Consider the following 22856-nt stretch of genomic DNA (forward strand, 5'->3'; position numbering starts at 1 on the left):
GAGGAAACGCTTATTTCAGCCTATTCATCACTGCCTGCGCATAGTTAACATGTCACGGATGTAGAGCGTCCGATTCCCTCACCTAACCACCAGTCAAAGGCGTCTTTATCAGAACCTCATGGACTCTGTTACCTTTGGCAGTTAGCACCTGTGGGCCACTTCCGTGTCCGGGGCGGAACACACACGCTGACCTGCATGGCTCTGCATTAGCAGGGAGGTGGTCCAGCAAACCCGGTGGCCACCAAACACCCACCAAACACCAACCAAACACCCACCAAACACCCACCAAACACCCAACCAAGAAATCAGCAGCTCTGGAAATCGAGACAGGATGTAAAGTTCCATTCTAAGGGGGGGGATCTGTTGTGATTTTTGAGACTAAGAACAGCTTTAACAAGTTACAGCTGTACCGTATGTGTGTGTAGTGGTTTTCTGTTCATGTCAATGCGTAGACACGACCGTAGGTCGAACCTCTAAGCTGTGATCACATCGCTGGATGACATCTTCTATGTATCCCAAGTGCCCCTCTGTTCCTCTCTCTCACACACTCATCCACACATGTCCTAGTCAGACAGGGTTGAGCTATGGGTTATGGGTTAGCTATCGCCGGCAGTATGAAACTGCATTAGTGTCATTTCCTCTTGACTCCAAGAACTGGCACGTGAACCAAAACTGTCATGGCTTGCTTACAGTCAGAGGGACACGCCCACACATACACGCCCACACTCGACCCCACCCACCCACGACCCCTCCCTCTGTCCCAGGCAACGTCTATGAACCTTTCCTGCACTCAGCTGTCTTTCTCTTATTCCTGTTCATATTTAAGTGCACAGGAAGGCATTCGCAGTGCTACGCGCTTCACCTCTGCATCTTAAGATGTACTCGCTCATGTCTCTGACAAGTGCTCTCAGCACCCGCGCCCTTTATGCGCAAGACTGCCTTTTGATTGTTTTGCGTTACCGAACTTGAATAAAAGACGTTCTTTCCGCATTCACACTTTGCGCTCTCCTTAGAAAAGAGGTCACCCACATGCCCATTAGAGCCGTACCGTAGTACGTTGTTAGCACCATTCCTGACACCCCACTTTGTATTACTCCCGTCTGCTGTGACGTCTGTTCACTCCAAAGAGGGTTTCAAAGGATTTTTTAAATTCATTCTTTTTTCAATTAATTCACTTTGAGATAATTTTTTGTTGTAAAAGTTCACTGTGAGAAGCGAGGAGTGCAAAATAAAAAGGAGGCGATCACGCCAGTCTCAGGGAAATTTAAGGATTTAATGGGTAAAGGGCACAAACTCAAAACCTGTGAACTAATCCAAATTAAGGGTAAAATCCAGCAGTCGACTGGTACAAAGACAAGACGTATATAGACAGGCAAACGACCCCCAGGTGTCCTACGAGCCCCTCCTACCTGAGGGACAAACACAACAACAACAAGACAACATGTAACACTGCTGCTGCAGACGGAGGGGGCAGACAGGGGGCCTCTGTACTGGAACATTCAGTTTGTGCTTTTACATATGAAAATGTTCATTTTTTCAATTCATTATGTTAAAGAACATAAAAAAATTAAATTAATTAAAAAATGTAATTAAATTAATAAAAAAATTTAATATTTGTCAAATCAAATCAAATCAAAGTTTATTTGTATAGCGCTTTTCACAACACATGTTGTCACAAAGCGCTTTACAGGATTTACAGGGTTAACAATACTATGGGTCCAGAACCCTAATGAGCAAGCCAAAGGCGACAGTGGCAAGGAAAAACTCCCTATGATGGTGGGGAATAGGAAGAAACCTCGGGAGAACCAAGACTCAAAAGGGAACCCATCCTCCATTGGGCGGCCCGTTAACACACAAATTACACAAAATACAGACAAATACACAAGTCACACACAAATCACACAATCAGACTAAGTAAAAGGTAAAAATGAAAGTTCTGGGTTATGATATTGTCGCTGTAAATGTTTGTTGATGAACGCCAGGCTTTCATTCCATGTCGGAGCAGTGATGCTGGTATTGTAGGCTCCGACTGCAGTGTTACTCCCCAGGTGAACCTCGGAGAAAAGATGCATGATGTGGTGAATATGTAACAGATTAATCAAAGGCCAAAGTAAACAGGTTTTTAGTCGAGTTTTAAACATTGAGACTGTGTCTGAGTCCCGAATAGAGGCAGGAAGATTATTCCACAATTGTGGAGCTTTAAAAGAAAAGGCTCTTCCACCTGCTGTGATCTTTTTGATCCTAGGAACAGTTAATAACCCTGCGTCCTGCGAGCGAAGTGAACGCGCTGGGTTATATTGTTCAATAAGTTCACTAAGATAGTCTGGAGCTAAGCCATGCAGCGTTTTATATGTTAATAAAAGTATTTTATAGTCAATACGGAATCTAATTGGCAGCCAGTGTAGTGACGATAGTACGGGACTAATGTGATCAAACTTTTTAGTTTTTGTTAAAACTCATGCTGCTGCGTTCTGAACCAGCTGGAGTTTGTTTATCGATTTACAAGAACATCCAGCTAGGAGACTGTTGCAATAATCTAAACGAGAGGATATGAATGCATGGATTCGTTTTTCCGCATCACTAGTATTTAATATGTTTCTAATTTTAGCAATGTTGAACGAGAGATCTGGGTCTATTGTGACGCCTAAGTTCTTTACCTCTGCGCTGGGGGTTATAGTAAAAGAATGTAGATTCAATGCTACATTATGTATCTTGTCTCTCGCAGCCATAGACCCAACTATTATTAGTTCTGTTTTATCGGGATTTAGTGCTAGAAAGTTACACGCCATCCAATGTTTTATCTCTTCTATACCTACCGTGTTTTCTAGTCTATCCAGCAAAATGTTGTGGTCTACAGTATCAAAAGCTGCACTAAGATCTAACAGTATAAGGAACGAGACAAGCCCATTATTGGCCGATATTAGTAAATCATTCACTACCCTGAGTAAAGCTGTTTCAGTGCTGTGGTTTGGTCTAAATCCTGATTGGAACTTTTCATGGATACTATTTGATTGGAGATAGTGGTTTAACTGATTGGAAACTGCTTTTTCTAGAATTTTAGAGATAAATGGGAGATTTGTTCAAATATTCCCTCTCCACTACCCTCCAAATTCCAATTCAATTTTGCATGTCTGTAGTTAATAACTGCTACCAAAGCAATAAACAATAATTAGCATTAGATAAAAATATATGTAATAAAGCATTGCATATGCATCTGGTGTAGACATATCCTATAAATCATAGGCAACACTTCGGTTGTTCAGAAATGACAGACAGAAACAGTGCAGACAGTGGTGTAAATATTGTTTACAGTAAAACAAAAAAAAATGTGTCACAGATGTGCACAAGCTGCCTTTTGCTTGGAATTTTTTTAGCATATTAATATTAGCATCAGGCTACTGCTTTTAATAGCAAGCTGGCCAACAAACATTTTATGTTACAAAGCAGTAGCTTTCTACTGGGCTCTTTCTAAATGATACGAATGAAGTAACATCAAATCATTTATTTAATTATGTTCAATATTTTATATCCTCGCTTTGTTCAGGGGTTGTTGAAGTGGGGGATGGATTAGACTGCAACCTCGATGCACCCCATTTGCCAGTATAGAAATCCAGATTGTGGTCTGATCTGAATCTGATTCTGTATTTTTAGATATTCAAAATGTGTTTTCCAGGTTTTACCATTTCCAATTGGGGTCAGGTTTATATGTAGTGGTTATATTTTTTCTCATAAATCCGTAAAGTAATTTTCATTAAGTGCTTTTTTGGTTTTATTTAATACATTTAAAACATATTTTCCATATCTTCCACAGATTTTTAAAAGCAAGTTAATTTTGTATATTGTTGTAGTGCTTGGTGGTGTTCTAGTATGTTTTGGTGATTTGGGTTTCTATGTTTTCATAATACTTGGATTTTAAACTTATTGTCAAACCATCTTTCCAGTAACCTTTTTTTCCTGGTTGTTGTTGTGTAGTAAGGTTAGTGTCTTTTTTGTTTGATAAACATTTTTATCATTTTAAACTAGTGGTGGGACTTTAACGTGTTAATTTTGATTAATTATAATATAAGATATAAGTGTTAGTAGGTATGTGTGGGTTTTTGGGTCTATTATAAGTGTTAGTAGGTATGTGTGGGTATTTGGGTCTATTATAAGTGTTAGTAGGTATGTGTGGGTATTTAGGTCTATTATAAGTGTTAGTAGGTATGTGTGGGTTTTGGGTCTAGTATAAGTGTTAGTAGGTATGTGAGGGTTTTGGGTCTAGTATAAGTGTTAGTAGGTATGTGTGGGTATTTGGGTCTATTATAAGTGTTAGTAGGTATGTGTGGGTATTTGGGTCTATTATAAGTGTTAGTAGGTATGTGAGGGTTTTGGGTCTAGTATAAGTGTTAGTAGGTATGTGTGGGTATTTGGGTCTATTATAAGTGTTAGTAGGTATGTGTGGGTATTTGGATCTATTATAAGTGTTAGTAGGTATGTATGAGTATTTGGGTCTATTATAAGTGTTAGTAGGTATGTGTGGGTATTTGGGTCTATTATAAGTGTTAGTAGGTATGTGTGGGTATTTGGGTCTATTATAAGTGTCAGTAGGTATGTGTGGGTATTTGGGTCTATTATAAGTGTTAGTAGGTATGTGTGGGTTTTGGGTCTATTATAAGTGTTAGTAGGTATGTGTGGGTATTTGGGTCTATTATAAGTGTTAGTAGGTATGTGTGGGTATTTGGGTCTATTATAAGTGTTAGTAGGTATGTGTGGGTATTTGGGTCTATTATAAGTGTTAGTAGGTATGTGTGGGTATTTGGGTCTATTATAAGTGTTAGTAGGTATGTGTGGGTATTTGGGTCTATTATAAGTGTCAGTAGGTATGTGTGGGTATTTGGGTCTATTATAAATGTCAGTAGGTATGTGTGAGTATTTGGGTCTATTATAAGTGTTAGTAGGTATGTGTGAGTATTTGGGTCTATTATAAGTGTTAGAAGGTATGTGTGGGTATTTGGGTCTATTATAAATGTTAGTAGGTATGTGTGAGTATTTGGGTCTATTATAAGTGTTAGTAGGTATGTGTGGGTAAATATGTACTGTCCAGGATTCATATTTGTAATGGCGTAATTTACCACACGGCTGTCCAGTACTGAGCAGTAAATCATAAACAATGACCGAGCCCTATTAGTGCTAGAAAGTTACACGCCATCCAATGTTTTATCTCTTCTACACATTTCTCAATTTTGCTGATTACGCCTAAATCATCGGGTTTTGCCGATAAATATAGCTGAGTGTTGTCTGCGGTCATTTCAATGACCGACACATGGTCACACAAACAGAAAGGGCCTGAATCATAATTGCTCCATTACAGTAAATGTTTATTATTAAAATGAGAAGTACAGTGAGCATCTTTTAATGTGGTGATCTGTCTGCCTTTACTTATTCTATTTTTCTTTATGTGAGGACACATTTCACATATTATTAGATGTCTGTTAGCTGAACTTACCTTGTGGTTTTCTTTCGTAGTGAAGTCTGTAATTAATGTTTTGGTGTTTTGAAAACTTTCTTGGCTCGGTCTGATTTTGCTTGCTGTGAGCAACGTATCTCACAGTTGACAGGATGTTTATGATTGTCTGCTGGGAGTGGCAGAACCTGACATTTTCATCTTCGGTTTAATAAAATTTTTCTGTTTAGTTCTTTATTTTTTGTTTATCGTTGGTTTCCTATTTTGATAGTTAGCAATGTTTCTAACTAACATCAGCTTAGTCATTTGTTGCTTTATTATTAGTATGTAAATAAATTGGAACATTATTGGTCGTCATAAGTCACATATGAAGTAACTATGTGTAAAAATATCGTACGTACGGTTAGTTCTCCAGCTGCCGTGTTTTGCTGTCACTCAAGCGTGTTACCGCGGTTCTCCCCCCCCTCTGTGTCCAGCAGCCTCACTGCTCCCCCATCGCTTCGTGACGGTGCGTCGGGGCAGTCCTGCGGCGCGCAGCGGGACCATCCGGCCGGGCGACCGTCTGGAGGCCGTGGAGGGCCGCAGCGTGGTCGGCCTGCCCCACAGGGAGCTGGCTCAGATCCTCCGCAGGGCCGGAAACTCCCTGCGCCTCACCGTGGTCCCACGCTCCAGCACTCGTGAGTACAGGACGGACTCACACACACACACACCCACACACACACGCATCCACACACACACATGCACACTTATTATTTGTTTCTTAAAGTGCAGGATCATTTAAAGATGCACTAAACACATGTTTGCCAGAAAACAACTGGCTAGAGATTTGCCTGATTACTTATGGCACCTTTAAATGGGTGGACAGTATGCTATGAAAAGGCTGTAATAGAGCTAAACTGCGCTTGTCCACTGGTGTTGACGTGTCCTCTGCCTGCGTCCCTCCCTCAGACTCCTCCGAGCACTCAGACTATGAATACGATCCCCATCACAGGAGCAGGAAGTCTCACAGGTCCAAACCGAAGGTGAGCCAACACTTCCCCCTCTCTGGCTTTTAGACCTGTTGCTATGGCAGTGCACAGCTGTCCGAAACTAAAGTTGTCTGCATACTCTCTTTTTCTCTCTCTCTCTACCACACACACAGACACACACACACACACATCCACAGCAGGACTCCTCGCCGTACTACAGTGTGGAGCTGGAGAGAGGATCCACTGGGTTTGGCTTTAGTCTGAGAGGGGGGAGTGAGTATAACATGGGCCTTTATGTCCTTGGTCTGATGGAGGGGGGACCAGCCTCACGCAGTCGCAAGATACAGGTTGGTGTGTGTGTGTGTGTGTGTGTGTGTGTGTGTGTGTGTGTGTGTGTACTTGAATATTAAGATGACAAGGAAAGGATCAGCAATCTGTGTATTTGCACAAAAATTTTTTTCTTGGTCCACGCCCATGCAGAAATCAGAGTGCAATCTGTATTTAAAGTGGGCTTGTGTGTTATAGCAGGTTTGTTGTTTGAATCCCATGCTTAATCCCCTGCTTAATCCCATATTTAATCCCCTGCTTAATCCCATGTTTAATCCCGTTTTTAATCCCATGTTTAATCCCATTTTTAATCCCATGTTTAATCCCGTGTTTAATCCCGTTTTTAATCCCATGTTTAATCCCGTGTTTAATTCCGTTTTTAATCCCATGTTTAATCCCACGTGATGGCACCCTGCAGGTGAGCGACCAGTTGGTGGAGATCAACGGGAGGAGTGCAGCAGGCCTGAGCCACGGTCAGGCCGTGGAGCACATCCGCAGTGCCGGCCACAGGATCCACCTGGTCCTGAAGAAGGGCAACGGATACGTGCCAGACTACGGTACAGCTGCAGGCCTGGGGGCGGGGCTACTGGAGCAGGGGCGGGGCTACTGGAGCAGGGGATGGGCTACGTTTCTCGATAAATCACGGAGTTGGTTGTAGCGATATCCGTGTCAGAGACGGCTTTATTGGCATTCCTATTTACTACAGGTAATTGAGTGGGGGACAAAACCAGGTTCCTCCAGGACACGCTGCTTATGCATTTGACATAAAGCAGTAAATCTAATAAATATGAGCAATAAACTATACAAAACACTATACTATAGATTCAAGAACCATTAAGCACAGGGCAGTGAGAGGTAATGAGGTGGGTGTCCTACTGTAGTATTTACTGCACGTTGGTGGCTAATGCTACCCCTCAGCTACTCAGTACCTGAAACGCACACGAATATGTATTAAAGCGAGTGACACTGTCAAGTGTCAAATGACCATGTGCTAAAGCCCGTAAAACAGCTGAGATGACAGCTCGATGGGGCAGGGGTCTGTGTGGAGCATCTTTTCAGCAGTCCTGCTGCCTGTGTGAAGAACCGCGCCAAATCCTTTACTCAGAATTTTGCCACAACTTTCCCTGAAAAGAAGTTTTGTTGTTTGAGAACCAGATCTAAGGACAGTGTGTTGTTTTAGAGAGTTTCACTTAAGTGAATGAGTATGAGGACAGTAGCAGTGAGCAGGATTGGAGAACACGGCCAGGCCTGTGCGTACAGCGTTCTCTCTCCTTACCAGCTTACTAACAGAGTTCTCTGTCTCTTCCGTTTGGATTCTTTGCCGTTTTATTCTTTCTTTTGGCTTTTTCTGAAGTATTGACATTTCTGTTTAGTATCCTTTTTATGGTTTGTTCATCTTTCCATTTTTGGATCATCCCTCCATCCCTTCTCCTTCTGTCTTATGATTCTCTCTTCTTCTATCCCATACTACTCTATTACTCTATACTACGCTACCATCTCTATCCCATACTACTCTATTACTCTATACTACGCTACCATCTCTATCCCATACTACTCTATTACTCTATACTACGCTACCATCTCTATCCCATACTACTCTATTACTCTATACTACGCTACCATCTCTATCCCATACTACTCTATTACTCTATACTACGCTACCATCTCTATCCCATACTACTCTATTACTCTATACTACGCTACCATCTCTATCCTCTACTGTTCTGTCTTTCTTGCTAAGATGTAATTTTCACATTTTCTCCCCTTTTAAATGCTTCTCTTCTGTTTAATCCCATAAAGGGGAATATTTAATACCTTTCTTCTTTTCACCCCTCTCTTTTGTCTTCTCTCTGTACTTTTCTCCAACTCTATCTCTCTCTCTCTCTCTCTCTCTCTCTCTCTCTCCTTCAGTGGAGCTTTCCAGTCTCTCTCTCTGTATGACCAACTCCAAGCTGGGCGAGCCCTGTTTCTACGTGATTGGGCGGACGGAGAGCACGCGGTTGGTAGTCGTTCCTGTTAGTTCTCCCTTTTTCTTGTTTTCTCTATACCACTGGTGCTTCCTTCCCCATCGTCTAACGCCTCTGTGAACGCGCGAGGTCCATCCCTGACTCTCTCCCCATCCCACCTGTGAGGTTAACAGCTCAGTAATGTGGCATTCAGCAGACCCATGGCTCAGTTTTCTGTAACTTACCGTTGGGGAATGGTGGTGTAACATATGGGACTGCTTTTGAGAGAAGTGACCTCTGTCAAAGTCAGAGCAGATGGTTTGCATTATTTATCTGTAAAGCTTTTCAAATAGCATATTAATCATCTAAATTACATATTTTTGCAGTGGGATGTTACTTTATATAGGCTTTGGCTTCAGTGTTATTCAACACTGAATCAGTCATATTAAAGGCTTTAATATGGAGGTGCTGTGTTGAAGAGATAATTGCTGGCATATTTACAAGGACTGTAATCTGTTCAGTAAGATGGGGGGTTGATAAATGCTTGTTGAAACAGAAGATTGTGGGCTGCTGAAGGCTCGTTTGGATCCTCACATTCTATCATCCACTTAAAGTTTCCTCAGGCTCCTTAACAGTTTAGTGTCCTTCCTGTCTAGCAGAGATGGAAAGCACAGAAATTACCCAGAATCCTATTTCAAATCCAAAGTGTCATCTGTAAGACGTGTCGTCATTTTTTATTGCGCCAGTAAACGTTTGTTTACTCTCACTCAGTAAATGCATATTTCTCTCTATATCTTTTTAGTAAACTCATGATTGTAGCAGCCCTTGAGCGGGCTTGTTGAGTTCACACAGAGTTGTCTCTCACCTGTCTCTCACCTGTATCTCACCTGTCTCTCACCTGTCTCTCACCTGTATCTCACCTGTCTCTCACCTGTCTCTCACCTGTCTGTCTCTGTCTCCCTCTGCCCCCTGTGGTCCAGGCCGTGATCACAGAGCAGCCGTCTCCTCCCTGCCCCCAGCCCTGCAGCCGCGTGTGGTTGCAGTGAGCCCCCCCCGCCCTCGCCCAGCCGGAGCGGGCCGGAGCCGCAGCCAGAGCATCAGGACAGAGCGGCAGGAGCAGGGAGCGGCTCGGGGAGGGGAGGGCGGCCCTGACAGCGGGGGCGCGGGTCGTAGGTCAAAGGACAGGGGGAGGAGTCGAGGCTCGCAGAGTTTGCCCCGCAACAGCAAGGAAGAGGAGGACGACGCGGCAGTGAGGGGGAGGGAGAGGAGGAGAGGGAGGAGGAGAGAGAAGAGGGAAAAGAGGAGTAAAAGCGAGGATACGTGGAGACGGTTTAAGAAAGACGGTGGGGCCGGGGGAGAGCCGGAGCAAGGAGTGGGGAGGTGGGAGACCTGGGACGGAGGACGCCGGCAGGAGGAGGAGCTCTCGAGGGGGAGCGGCGGGGAGGAGGCAGACGGAACAGACGGCGTGCCGGCGAGAGAGACGGACGGGCCACGGCCGGACGGCGTGCCCGACAGTACCGCGGCAGTCGAGATGCCGAGGGAACGGACGAGTGAGGAAGAGTGGAGAGGAAGAGTGTGGAAGCAGGATGCGGGGGCGGAACCCCCCGGTGCCCGCTCGTCCCTGTTGGCCACGCCCACCCTAACGCCGGGTCCTCCATCCAATCGCGTCTCGCCGCCGGGGCCCTCGCAGTCCCACTACGCCGCCTTCTCCTTCCTCATGTCCCCCGAGCCCGAGAACCCCATATCAGACTCCGACACCAACGCGTCTGACGTCAGCGGCTCGGCCGCCAGCATCTCTGGTCTCTCAACATACTGGGGTGAAGGGTGTGGCTCGGGGGCCCAGGGCCCCGTACCACCGGGGCCCTGGCTCAGACCCAAACCACACGCGCTCAGCAGACTGGTGGAGAAGCACAGACCGAGACGGGCGGGAAAGAGCGGCGAGGCCGAACTGCCTCTCTTGAAACAGAAGGATCGTCTGACGTGACTTCGGTCATGGGAAATCCCGCGAGAACTGAACCATTTGCTCACAAAAACGTGGCTTCATTTTGAATGGCATTACACACCAGGTCCATGTTCGGAGGGAACCTTGGATCCTTAAGTTCAGTACCCAGCACACGCAGCGTTAACGTCTTTACGAGGCGGAGGTGGGCTAACGGTGTCTTTACGAGGCGGAGGTGGGCTAACGGTGTCTTTGCGAGGCGGAGGTGGGCTAACGGTGTCTTTACGAGGCGGAGGTGGGCTAACGGTGTCTTTACGAGGCGGAGGTGGGCTAACGGTGTCTTTACGAGGCGGAGGTGGGCTAACGGTGTCTTTACGAGGCGGAGGTGGGCTAACGGTGTCTTTGCGAGGCGGAGGTGGGCTAACGGTGTCTTTACGAGGCGGAGGTGGGCTAACGGTGTCTTTACGAGGCGGAGGTGGGCTAACGGTGTCTTTCCTCTCACCTCTCTCCTCAGACGAGGGCTAGACATGTGTGTTTGTACGGGGTGCTTGCCTTCCACAGACGTCTAGATCTGTACACTTTCCATCTTCTACTCATTGCTCTCTTTCGTTTTTAGTTTTTAAAGCTAGAAGGAGGACATGGGTGAGTGTAGTTCTCGTCACATTGCAGAAGTATAAAGCAATAACTTGCCTAAAACCAAGATTTCTTTCCAATTATATGAGAAATAAATGAAGGACAATATCTGCTATTGTTATTGTATATTTGCCTATTACAAATTGTATAATACAATAACCATGTTATTGTACCCCATTTTTCCTTGAATGTCTCAAATAGCAAATAGCAATGACAGTGTTTGACCCCTGAAACAGTGCGATGACAACATATACGGATATATAGTGTCAGTAGGTCTACTGTATATTCAGTCATATATATTACAAAGGATTGTGGTACGTGCTCTGTCATATAAATCATTTTGAACCACGGTCCTGTGGAATTTGTGTTCTCTAAGTGCACCTTTCAGTTGCCCCTGCTCTCCCTGTCACTTGACCCTTGTGACCTCAGTGACCTCTGGTCAAGAGCAACGTAGTATACAGACGACTGACGAACGATTGATGTGCGATCGCTATGGCAACAGCGACTGAGTGTTTGCGGTGTCTGCGGAACCTCGTGCCGTCCCGCGGGATCGGGCGTGGGGCGGAAGAGCTTGTGAACGATGAACCCAGGCGCCGCGGGGTTAAGCCCCAAACGCAGAGAGCCGTCAGACAGCTCCACACTCCAACCTGACACAGTGTGACGCACCACAGCGCAAAACATCGTTTGTTGATCGTTACCACGGTGTTTATGTTTGCAATCCTGATTCGCAGCCAGCTCTGGTATGCAAATGAGCCTCCTAACAAATAACAACAGTATGCAGACCGGTCCAGGTTGGTCCAGATAAGTGTTATGTGGTTGTTCTCGAAGCAGTTAAATGATCTAACAAACATAAATTGATTTGGCCATAATAATGCAGTCGTTAGTCTTTAGCCTTAGTCTTTAGCCTTAGTCTTTAGCCTTAGTCTTTAGCCTTCTCACATCCAAGGTTTATCGGCTTGTGTTTGACTTATTTTGCACTGAGGTTGTGTGCAGCAATATCATGACAATGTAAAACCTCACTCGGCACAAACCTTGTGCTAATGTGTGAGTCATTTGGTACTGGATGTGCGTCAGGCCTGGGCCAACTGGGCCAACTGGACCAACACCTTCTCCTTTTAAACTTGTGGCTGTCTTCATGTCTTTCAACCAAAGAGCAGGAAATCTTTATAAGCCTGAAATATGAATCTGTTTGCAATATGCAGTGACTTCAGGCCTCCGTAGGGAACTGTCCCAGAGAGGACCTTTGGTCTTTATTGACGAAGTGCTTATTGATGAGAGAGAGAGAGAGAGAGAGAGAGAGAGAGAGAGAGAGAGAGAGAGAGAGAGAGAGAGAGAGGACAAGAGTCGGAAGCGTGAGAGCGAAAGAGCGAGAGCGACAGAGAGACTTATATGCGTTCACATTTTTACCTCATTAGGTTTGAACGATCAAGGAAGGGCACGGAAAATCTATATAGTGATCAACCTGTTCAGCCCTGAACCAGTGTAAATGAATTATTGACCGTGTAAATGAATGTCTGTGCCTCAGGAGAAAGGGCTTAATAGACATGCAAAGCTGCATATGTGTACCTGCGTGTGTGTGTGTGTGTGTGTGTGTGTGTGTGTGTGTGTGTGTGTGTGTGTGTGTGTGTGTGTCTGTGTCTGTGTCTGTGTGCCTGTGTGTGCTTTTCTCCGGAGGTACAAGGTTCCAGTCCAGATTTCAAAATCGGTCATTTAAATTATTTCGTACTCAGTGATATTACAGTGCTAGATGCCAACTGTATATAAAACAATATGATGTCACCATTTTAAGCCATTCAGATGCAAGTATAGTTTATATGTGTGCTCCCAGCAGGCCTGGGTTAGCTCCAGTGGCAGTCTAATGTCTGTGCTGTACATATTACAGTAGAAAGAGTGTTTATAAATCTATCATAACATATGGAAAATGAGCCAATGCCAGCTAAGTCTTTACATTCGAGTTCCTTTCCTCCTTTTGCAGTATATCCTGAGAGAAATGTGCAGTTCGCTGTTTCTCTGTAATTATGTGTATGGCCGTGTATGTATTGTAAATATATATAAATCTATATCTAAACAGTTGTACAGTTTATTATTGACATGAAAATTACTGATATTTCTTTTATGATTATGTTGCCATGTTCAAATGTAATCCAAATGCAGGTATAAAAATTATATTAAAGTAATAAAGATGTACCTATTACGAATGAACCATTGCTTGCTGTCTTCTGTGGGTTAAGTTGTCAACACAAAATGGAGCCAGGGCAGAAATCCCTTATTTTCGTACACTTATTTAGTACAAAGTATAACCTAAGTAGTAATAGCTAGGTTAAATAGGACTTTCCAGTAGGACGTAGAAGGCTTCATTAATCCTAGCAAATGGTCTTATTGGCAGGAAAATAAAAAGAACGTCAGTGTAAATAAGGCACATTGTTGTTCCACATACAACTTCGATAAGAAGTTACATGCTTGCCTTTTTCATGTTGCTGTCTAGATGCCAATCAAATTGCAAGGACCCCTCATGGCTGAACAAACCTTCTTGATAGTATCTGAGGGTTGAGAGTGTGTCCAGAGTGAACTGTGCGGTGCAAACTAACAACGTGCCTGAGATCCTGTTAAAGAAACCATCACAACACCTGCAGAGATGCTGAGGTTTCAGCTGGGTCTGCGGACGCACAACTTTCATTCCACGGCACATTTAATACTAGCAGACTTTTGCGATTGCACTTTCTTTTCTGAACAGTAGATGGAAGCAAAGTGTTACATGTAAATAATCCCAGCCCACTCATTTAGGCGGAGTCGACATTCTCTTCGTCTCCCCGTTAGGCTGATTCAGAGTGCTGCAAACAAATGATTTGATTTAGCTACTGTTCAACAGAAGAGAAAGATCCAGCGATCTTCTCATGACCCCTGGTGCCCTTTAACCCCTTTGCTACTGAGTCTTACAGCTTTAGGAAGAACACTCCCTGACAAACCAGGTTCTTCAGATTTTAAGTGACTCCTCAAGAACCTGACTGACCTTACTTTGAAAAATACAAAAAAGGATGAGGTCACATATACATAAACACTTTTAACAAATGTATTTATTACTTATACAGGACCAGTTATGGCCTTCAGAGCCAATATGGACAGATAATCCTATTCCTATGACTGAATTACATTAGATATGAAAATGCCATTGCAACAAGGTACAATCCACATGTGGGAATATAGTCTAATTCAGATTTCCACACAAATGCTGGTCACTTCACACCTATGAGTTTGTCACATTTGTTTTCAAGTACACACAGTAAAGTGTGTAACTCACACAGCGCTGGCTCTGGGTTTGGGCTGGTTTTGGGTCATTCTGTACGTTACAACCAGCGACACACACGTTGAGAAGCAGTCAGACCAGTGCTTGCCTGTATATGATGGAGTGGAGCGTGGAGTGTGAGAATGTGGGTTCTATAAAGAAAGGTCAGAGCTACACACAAGCAAATCCATGCCCTGGACACCTTAGAAATCCCAACCATACACACTTGTTAGGTCCCAAAAAGAGGACATGTCCAGGAAAACGAGGACAGAAGACGAACACCCCCTTTTTTTGTTAAGCACCCTTGGGCTCGATGATTTGAATCCATCCTTTGCTTGAATAATGATCAGTTACGAGCAAGGAATGATATTTATGCATCAGCTTGGTGTAAGCAGTGTTCTCTGCCTTGCACGTTTTGGATTGCTTATCCCCTCTAAGGAGGAGTGATTCAGAGACAGACTAGAGTGCTACATAGTGCACTAGGGCACTGAGTGAATGGGTTTTAGGGTTGTAGTCATTTCACAGGAGAAACATTACTGTCAGCTTCTTCAAAGTCATCCAATTATGCTCATTCTTCATACAATACTGATAATGCTTATTTTACTCAATACAAAGAATAAACTATGCATTTGGGTTAATGCCAGAGGGTGGGAGATAGAACTATTGACAGAGTGATGAGAAGGGCTTTATTTATCTTGATTTGTTTACTATTGTAAAGCGTATAACAGTTCATATGTAACAGTAATAAGTGGTATCTAATAAAACTAGGAAAAAATGTATATAAACATAAACAGTGAAACAAAACCTAAAACTGCATGATAGCTAAACCTCTTATTCCTCATACTCTAGCAGAAAATTATTTGTTGAGAAAGACAGAAAGAGAGTGAGAGAGAGAGAGTGTGTGTGTGTGAGAGAGAGAGAGAGAGAGAGAGAGAGAGAGAGAGAGAGAGAGAGAGAGAGAGAATTTGCATAAGGAACATTTGGAAAACCATAGTATAGTGTGAGACCGTCCAGTATTCCTACAGTTCTGGAGATTTGCATAGACGTCAGTGTCCATTCCGTCTGTCACAGAGTTGGATGCTGGATGTTTCACTATTGTAGTTCAGAGTTGGATCCTGGATGTTTCACTATTGTAGTTCAGAGTTGGATGCTGGATGTTTCACTACTGTAGTTCATTGACCTCAGCGCGCTCGACTTCGGACACGAGAGACTTCACCTACCTCCGCTGGACCAGTCACGGCGCAACTATTTTTGGCCACTAATATTTGAGGGGTTGTTTTTCATTTCTGCCTTGTATTCTGAACAAAAATGGTTGCAAGAGAAGACGGACAATCGACCATCTCAGCGCTCGCTTTACTTAAGCAATTTAATGTACATTGTTTAGTTTAATATGGTATGTCTGATGCAGTTTAGTGAACGACACATTAACCTAAACAAATGTGACGATATTTTTTGTTTTATCGCGTTGTCTTCCCTTCTCTGCAGTAAGATGTATGTAATAAAGCGTCGAGTGCTTGTGTCCATTAAAAAGACGCCAGGTGTAGAGCACTTTTACCGAGGCTGGTAAGACCCTCACTTTGAAGTGAGCATACAAGTGAATGTGCGGCAGGAAAACGCACTTTACATCGTGAATTACTTCTGAATTATCTGTTTGACAGAACTTTTGACCATTTGGGCGATTTTTTACAATTATTTGTGTGGTTTCCTTGGATTCATTGGCTTCGTATCCGCACAGCCAAGGCGTTGAGGAAATCGATGTATCAGCCTGAGGTAAAACGCGGTGTTTCGCTACCAAGATCTCACAAAGATCTACATCGGAGAAACTCTTGCGCGCCGCTGATAACTGCGATAAAACATCATGGGGTGAAGGAGAGGATGCAGTGGATGGGAAACGATGCGGTGTAAGTACAGTTTTCACTCCATTAACAACAGATAATAACCCAAGACACACGGTGGTCTGTTTACCTGTGACGCTTTTAAATATATATATATATATATATATATATATATATATCTCAGATGTATTCAATATGAAGCAGTCACTTGCGCAGTAATGAGACTTTATAATGTTGGATATTGCACGTGAGTTTCATTTGAGTCGCTTTTACGTTTTTCTGTCTCAATATTTAAAGCTGTATTATTTAAGTTCCGATAGTTTAAACGATGAAATTCGTTTTTGCTAAATACCTCACCGTCTCGTCCGAGCTTTAGAGTCGCGACGTCTAGCAGATGTTTAGTGCAGAAATGGCGGTTGGGATTTCCTGATCATTTACGAGTTGATTTAAGATATAGAAAATGATATTACTCAAGCATCTTCTAAACTTTTGATATTTCAAATACGGTCCTACTACACCCAATGGATCTCTCTGCAAAAAAAGCATTTGTTTTACTTTTCTTTTTTCTTGCCATCCTGCCTGGTGACTTTCATATCTTTTTTTGTAAACTATTATAGAGCGTCTACACCTAAGAAGATTCAACGTGCCCAAGATTGACTCAAGATTGTGCACCAAGCCCTTCTGGAATATTCCCCAAACCTAATAGGCCTACATGATCTCAGGATGCTCTAATGCACATTTATTAACTATGAACCAGTCCGTGGGTATCTTCAGTTGAACATTCTTTCCCTCATCCAGTCGCTGAAACTCAAGTTGCATCGCTGAGTTGAACAAATCCCCCTCCTTGCTCTCCCTTCTACCACCCCTTCACTTATCTCCCCCCCACTGAATCGGTCAAGTGGGGGGGGGAGACTTGTAGTACTGTAGATTACAGTGTCTACTCCAGGTTCGAGGCTCTTGGTTCCACAGTCATGGAGTCTAACCCTGACAGCCCGAGTCGGGCCGTGGAATACCTCTTAGAACTCAACAACATAATCGAAAACCAGGCCAAACTTCTGGAATCACAGCGGCGCCGTATAGAGGAGCTGGAGACCCAACTCGACCGGGTCAACCAGGAGAACCGGGACCTGCGCCTGGACAGGAAACAGGGCAGCGAGAACACCACGCAGAACCACAACCATGAGCAGAACTCAAAGCCCGGCCAGGCCCCGTCCTTAACAAACCACAATGCCGCCGGCGTCCACAACAGTAGTGGCAGTGCGCCCTCATCTACGGTACCAGGCCCAGCCCGGAGGACCCACACCAGGCTGACCCGGGGCCTGTCATGTGGTTCAACTCCTGTGGAGAAAGAGAGAGGGAGGCTAGAGCACAATGACAGCATCGGGACCAACACCACATCTACGCTACGGAGACAGTAAGTGACTCATTAGCATATCGTAATCATCCTGACGATCGATTGGTCAGTCGTTGCCAGGACGAGCCTTTTTCCCGCTTTTTTTTGGTGCTGGTGTGTGAGGGTGTTTGGAAGCTGTTCTCAGAGTTCAGTGGGTGCTCTCTGCTGACATGTATAGTCAGAATGTGGGCTGTTCAATACAGTAACTGTCGTGGATTGTGAGTGTGTGTGTGTGTGTGTGTGTGTGTGTGTGTGTGTGTGTGTGTGTACGCGTGTGTGTATGTGTGGGTGTGTGCAGCAGTGAGACAGATGGAAAGACAGAAAGCCCGGAAGAGAGAGGGACTAAGAGTGCGCATGTGTATGAGGCATAAGACATTACTTTGAAAAACAGTAAAACAATATCTGCTTTTTTCTGTGTGGGAGTGCTATTATGAGTATGGCAGTTTGCTCTATGGGGTTGTGAAGTGTTTGTGTGTGCGTGTGAGTGAGTGATGTAAGAAATTATGATACATAATGTGTGGGAGGAGAATGGCTTATATCCTATGGAAAGACTTGATGTGCATGAGTGTTTGTGTATTTACCTGAGCCTAGTTAAAACAACAAAAAAAGTACTAAGTGCTCTCTGTGTCCTTGCGTCCCAAGTTTTAAAAACTTTACCTGTTTCTTACCTGGAAGCAAAAGGTTCCTTCCTCCACCTGAGGCATGTCCTTCCCTTTGACCTTTGGGTGTGGTAGATTCAGGCTGAAAGGTTCTGCTCTGCGCAGATGTTTGTCAGAGTCCTTGGCTGGAAGGAGCTGCAAAGGAAGCATCAACCAGATCGAATCGGTCACAGCGTGCGTCTTCCTTCCTGCCACGGTACGCAGCCGTCACAGGCCAGCTCGTGTAATTATGTTTACCCTCTCATTGCAAGCAGCTGCAGCCCAGCCCGGTAACCTCCGTTCACCAGCCTCCCGAGCCCTTGTGCTGGGTTCCTACACTCCCCCTTTCGCTCGCTGCCTGTCGGGAGGCGTGAGAGGTTTGGCAAAACTCCATCACTCTCCATCCCCATCTATCAGAATCCTTCAAGCGGAAGTAATTTTCATTTAAAAGGACCCTGATTAAAGAGATCCACAACGAGGTGCTGTTCAGGGTGTGCCCCAAGTCTCAGTAGCAGGTCCTTTTTTGTTGTTTGTTTTTTTTTTTTTTTTTTTTGCTGTGTCGAGTTTAGTCAATGTGTAATTGTCAGGACTCATGTCAGATCATATAGACGTCCATCTCCGCGAAACTGAAAGGTCCCTACAAAAAAACACATCAAGCCCTCACTCTGTCCACTTTTCACTCCTCCTGATTAAATGATTTTCTTAGTGATGGGTATTGCAGTTACTTTTACATCATGACAGGCTTTTCTTTGGCATGGTTTATAAACCTTGACATATTTATCAGTTAGCCATTTCATAATTGGAGAGCAGCTTGGGGAAAATATGATTGGTATTCATTCACACCTCTCCTTTGTCATTCTCTTTACAAAAGCCTGTAACTGACCCCTCCTTCTCTGCACTCCCACGGGTGTCGTTAGTCATTAGTAAGTAGCACATTTTAGTTATTTATGTAGGTGTAAAATGTGGCAGGGATTGGCCATGCGTGTTTGCTGGTACTGGGATCACAGTTGAAGCAAATTTCTGCATTTTGTTATGAAATTGTTTAAGCTTCTGTAATCATGTCAAAGTGTGACTTCGTGGATTGCATTAGTGCAATGGATTGTTTTACTTGGACGTTACTACTAAGTTTATGTTTAGAGACTCTTTTATTGACTCATTTTATTAAGTGAAGCCATGCCTAGCCATGTTATTGACTGAACTTAGTAGACCAGTAAAGTAGACAATAAAATGATTAAGTAAACCAAATTAAAATCTCATATGTAAGTTACTGTAAACACGTGTATCAGTGCTACTGAATTGGGTGATTTGAGAGTTGGCAAAGAACCTTGTGGTTCTCTGCAGTGGTACTACGTTCATCTTGGTGTGTGGAGCGCAGGGTTCTTTGAGTACCACTTTACCACCAGACTTCTTCAGCCCTGGGTGTTCATATTATCGTTTTGCTCCTTGACACTTTCTGTCCACGTCTACCAGGTTCTGCTTCTCCTCCCCTATTTTCAAGGAAATAAGATGATCCCACTATCTTTACTCACTTCTTATTTTCCCAGCACATTTCTCCTCTCTGGATAGTCTGGACTCTCTCTCTCTCACACACACACACACACACACACACACACACACACACACACACACACACACACACACACACACACACACACACACACACATAGCCTGTCTATATATATATACACTATAGCAGTGAGTTAGGGATGTCTATGTCCATATGGACAAAAAGTTTCCACATGTTTAAAACCAAACTGTGCCTAGCTCCGCTCTTATCATCTCTATCTGTCCCTACCTCACATCCTCTCTTTCTCTCTCTCTCTCTCTCTCTCTCTCTCTCTCTCTCTCTCTGTCTGTCTCTCTTTCAGGCCTTTCTGTCTTCCTCTCTGTCTGTCTCACTGCCGTGTAGAGAACAGATGGAGAACCAGCGTGTTTCTCTTTTAGAGTCGAGCATGCTGGGAAGAGGTCTCTCTCTCCCACTTTCTCTCTCTTTCTCTCCCTCCCTCTCTTTCTCTGTCTCTCTCCATCCCATCTCAGCTCTCATCTATTTTAAGCGTTTCTCTCTTCATGCGCCTCCCTCTTTCCCTCCACCCACAAATCATCTTCGTTTGCATCTATCTTTTCCTCTGCTTTCTCCCTCTCCTCCATTCTCACTGTATCACTCTCCCTCTCTCTCTCTCTCTCTCTCTCTCTCTCTCTGTATCATGCAGTGTCTAGCTCATCAGCAGAAGGTCATGGCAATACAGAAGGTGCTAATTACCGACCCATGGTGGGCTTTTACCTGCCACTGACCACCCAGGCTCCTCAGCAGTGATGTGCATCATGCAAACATTCCTACTCTGTTTCCATCACTCTCTCCCTCTTTCTCCCCATCTTGTCCATCTCTCTCTCTCTCTCTCTCTCTCTCTCTCTCTCTACACTGCCTAAGCTGTCTTCCTTCTCACGCCATTTGGAACCTCTTGTGACCTTTTAACTCAAGTTGAAGATGAAATATGGATCTCACTTGCCAAAAAACCCTGTGTGCAAGTTTACAGCAACCCTGTTACTGCACTGACACACAATCAGTCTCACTATGGAGACGACTTGGTGTTAGCTGGAAAAAGTCTTTTTGCAGTACATATTTGACTTCCACCTGTGGGCTGCAGTGCCTTTATACTGTGTGTGTGTGTGTGTGTGTGTGTGTGTGTGTGTGTGTGTGTGTGTGTGTGTGTCTGCACGCACAAGTCCTTGTCTTGTTAGCAGGCTGCACACACTGCAGATGTCTGTCTTTGTGTGTTTTCACCTGGTCTGTAGGCACACGTGTCACATGCTGCGTTCGAGAGGATGGGGGTGTTTACTGTGACCTGACAGTAATTACTGTACCCCGGGGGTGTTAATTACTGCAGTGCCCTTGGATTTATGTAATCCCACTGTAACTGAATTCCATCAGATATGTATCAGGCGCCGCACAACTCCAACCACTGAAACACCCACTTAAAAAGGGCAAATAGACTGTGTTTAGAAAAATAATCTAAATAAGATCTCTAAATATGTTGAAATTCCCGGATGTATCTAAACCACTGTCTTGAGGCAGGTTATGTTCATCTTATCAAACATTTGGAAAAAGCTTGAGATAAAAAAAATCCCAACTATCGACAGACATAAATTCTCTAGTAACCCCCCCCCCACTAACAAGCAGTCAATCAGTTGACAACAAGCCTGGGCATGCAGAACCTTTCGTGTTCAGAGGTTCAACTCGTCTGTCAGTGGAGCTCAAGAGTCTCTGTGTTCAGTCTCTCCACCTGGGAAGCCATATTGTCAGCAGTTTCACTCTGGGCTAGCGTCCGTCTCTGCTAACTTGAGGCGGTTCTATTTTTAACGCGGTCCCTTTCCTCCCCTCGTCCTCCTCGGCCGTGCGGCCATTCAGATCTTCACGTGGCGCCGCGTTAATGGCCGCTGTCAGAAGCACTCACCACCTCTGTCTCTGTGTGTCTCTCTTTCCCCTGTCTCTGGGGTGACACTATGACTCAGAACAGCCTCCCGCTCCGTCCGCAGAGCTCGTACGTCTTCCGTTCTCTTTGTTTCCCCCTTATATGTATCTGCCTACTCCCTCAGCTCATTTATCTGCAGGGCTGTGCAATTATCTGCTATAAGTGCATCCCCATCCTCACATGCCCACAGCATAGAAATGATCCATTTCAAGAAAAATATATATATTAAAAAACAGCTCTTCTTGGCAAGCAAGGGCTTTTAACAAATCGTGGACGTCTCGTTTGAGTGTGCTGTGTGCTGATTGGCTGCTGCTGGAATGTTCCATTAACCAATCTACCAAATCACAGGCAATCACATGGAGTGCGTCGTGACTGTGTAGACCACCAAAACCTCAAATAATCTGAAACAGTCACCAAGTTTAACTGTGGATCTACTGACCAGCAATTACTGACACATCAGATGTTTATTCAAGTAGATCATTATTCAAGTGTCTATTAAAGTAGATCTATCAAGTAGATCATTATTCAAACGATGATTTGGCTGTAATGATTCGTGATTGGTAGCAGACGTTAGAGGAACAAGCCAAGCTTCTCTGGGATAGAAGAACTACTCAGGAAGCGTTAATGTCCTCCAGATCTGCTTGCTACTCCTTTCATATGATGAGCACTTTTCAAATTCTGTTTGCTTCCACTGTGGTTGCTAAGTACAGGACACAAAGCCCGATAAAGGGGTTTGGCCCGTTCGTTCGGAATCGCCGTTTCCTCTGTGTGGGTCGGCCAACAGCAGACACATCTGGTGGAGGAGAGGGGCATAGGTGGTGTGGAAAGGAAGCAAATGTCTGGAACAAGTCACAGAAGCCATGATGCAACGTTTCCTAAGAGACAAATATACCAGCTGATCCAATGCAAGAGACTCTGAAGACAAATGCTTCACCCAAAGCAATATGATGGCAATAATGAACTAAAGCTACTTTCTCGATG

The 22856-nt window shown here is 44.2% G+C and overlaps 2 protein-coding genes across 13 annotated transcripts in view; both read left to right on the forward strand.

Annotated features, from left to right (window-relative positions):
* magixb (MAGI family member, X-linked b) overlaps nucleotides 1-13435 on the forward strand; it is a 74781-nt gene extending 61346 nt beyond the window's left edge. For 5 of the 12 annotated variants that reach the window (XM_076991519.1, XM_076991520.1, XM_076991512.1 and 2 more), the window contains 5 exons: nucleotides 5920-6120; nucleotides 6392-6465; nucleotides 6585-6758; nucleotides 7157-7295; nucleotides 9665-13435. In XM_076991519.1, the coding sequence (XP_076847634.1) occupies nucleotides 5920-6120; nucleotides 6392-6465; nucleotides 6585-6758; nucleotides 7157-7295; nucleotides 9665-10668 (1592 nt within the window). In that variant the 3' untranslated portion in view covers nucleotides 10669-13435. The other 7 variants (XM_076991523.1, XM_076991524.1, XM_076991517.1 and 4 more) reach the window with 7 other exon arrangements.
* Nucleotides 13436-15563: 2128 nt separating this feature from the next.
* iqsec2b (IQ motif and Sec7 domain ArfGEF 2b) overlaps nucleotides 15564-22856 on the forward strand; it is a 60754-nt gene continuing 53461 nt past the window's right edge. Inside the window, 2 exon segments of the mRNA XM_076991529.1 lie at nucleotides 15564-16440; nucleotides 16992-17788. Of these exon segments, the coding sequence (XP_076847644.1) occupies nucleotides 17346-17788 (443 nt within the window). The 5' untranslated portion in view covers nucleotides 15564-16440; nucleotides 16992-17345.

Source organism: Brachyhypopomus gauderio, unplaced genomic scaffold (assembly GCF_052324685.1).
Source record: "Brachyhypopomus gauderio isolate BG-103 unplaced genomic scaffold, BGAUD_0.2 sc83, whole genome shotgun sequence".
Lineage (NCBI taxonomy): Eukaryota > Metazoa > Chordata > Actinopteri > Gymnotiformes > Hypopomidae > Brachyhypopomus > Brachyhypopomus gauderio.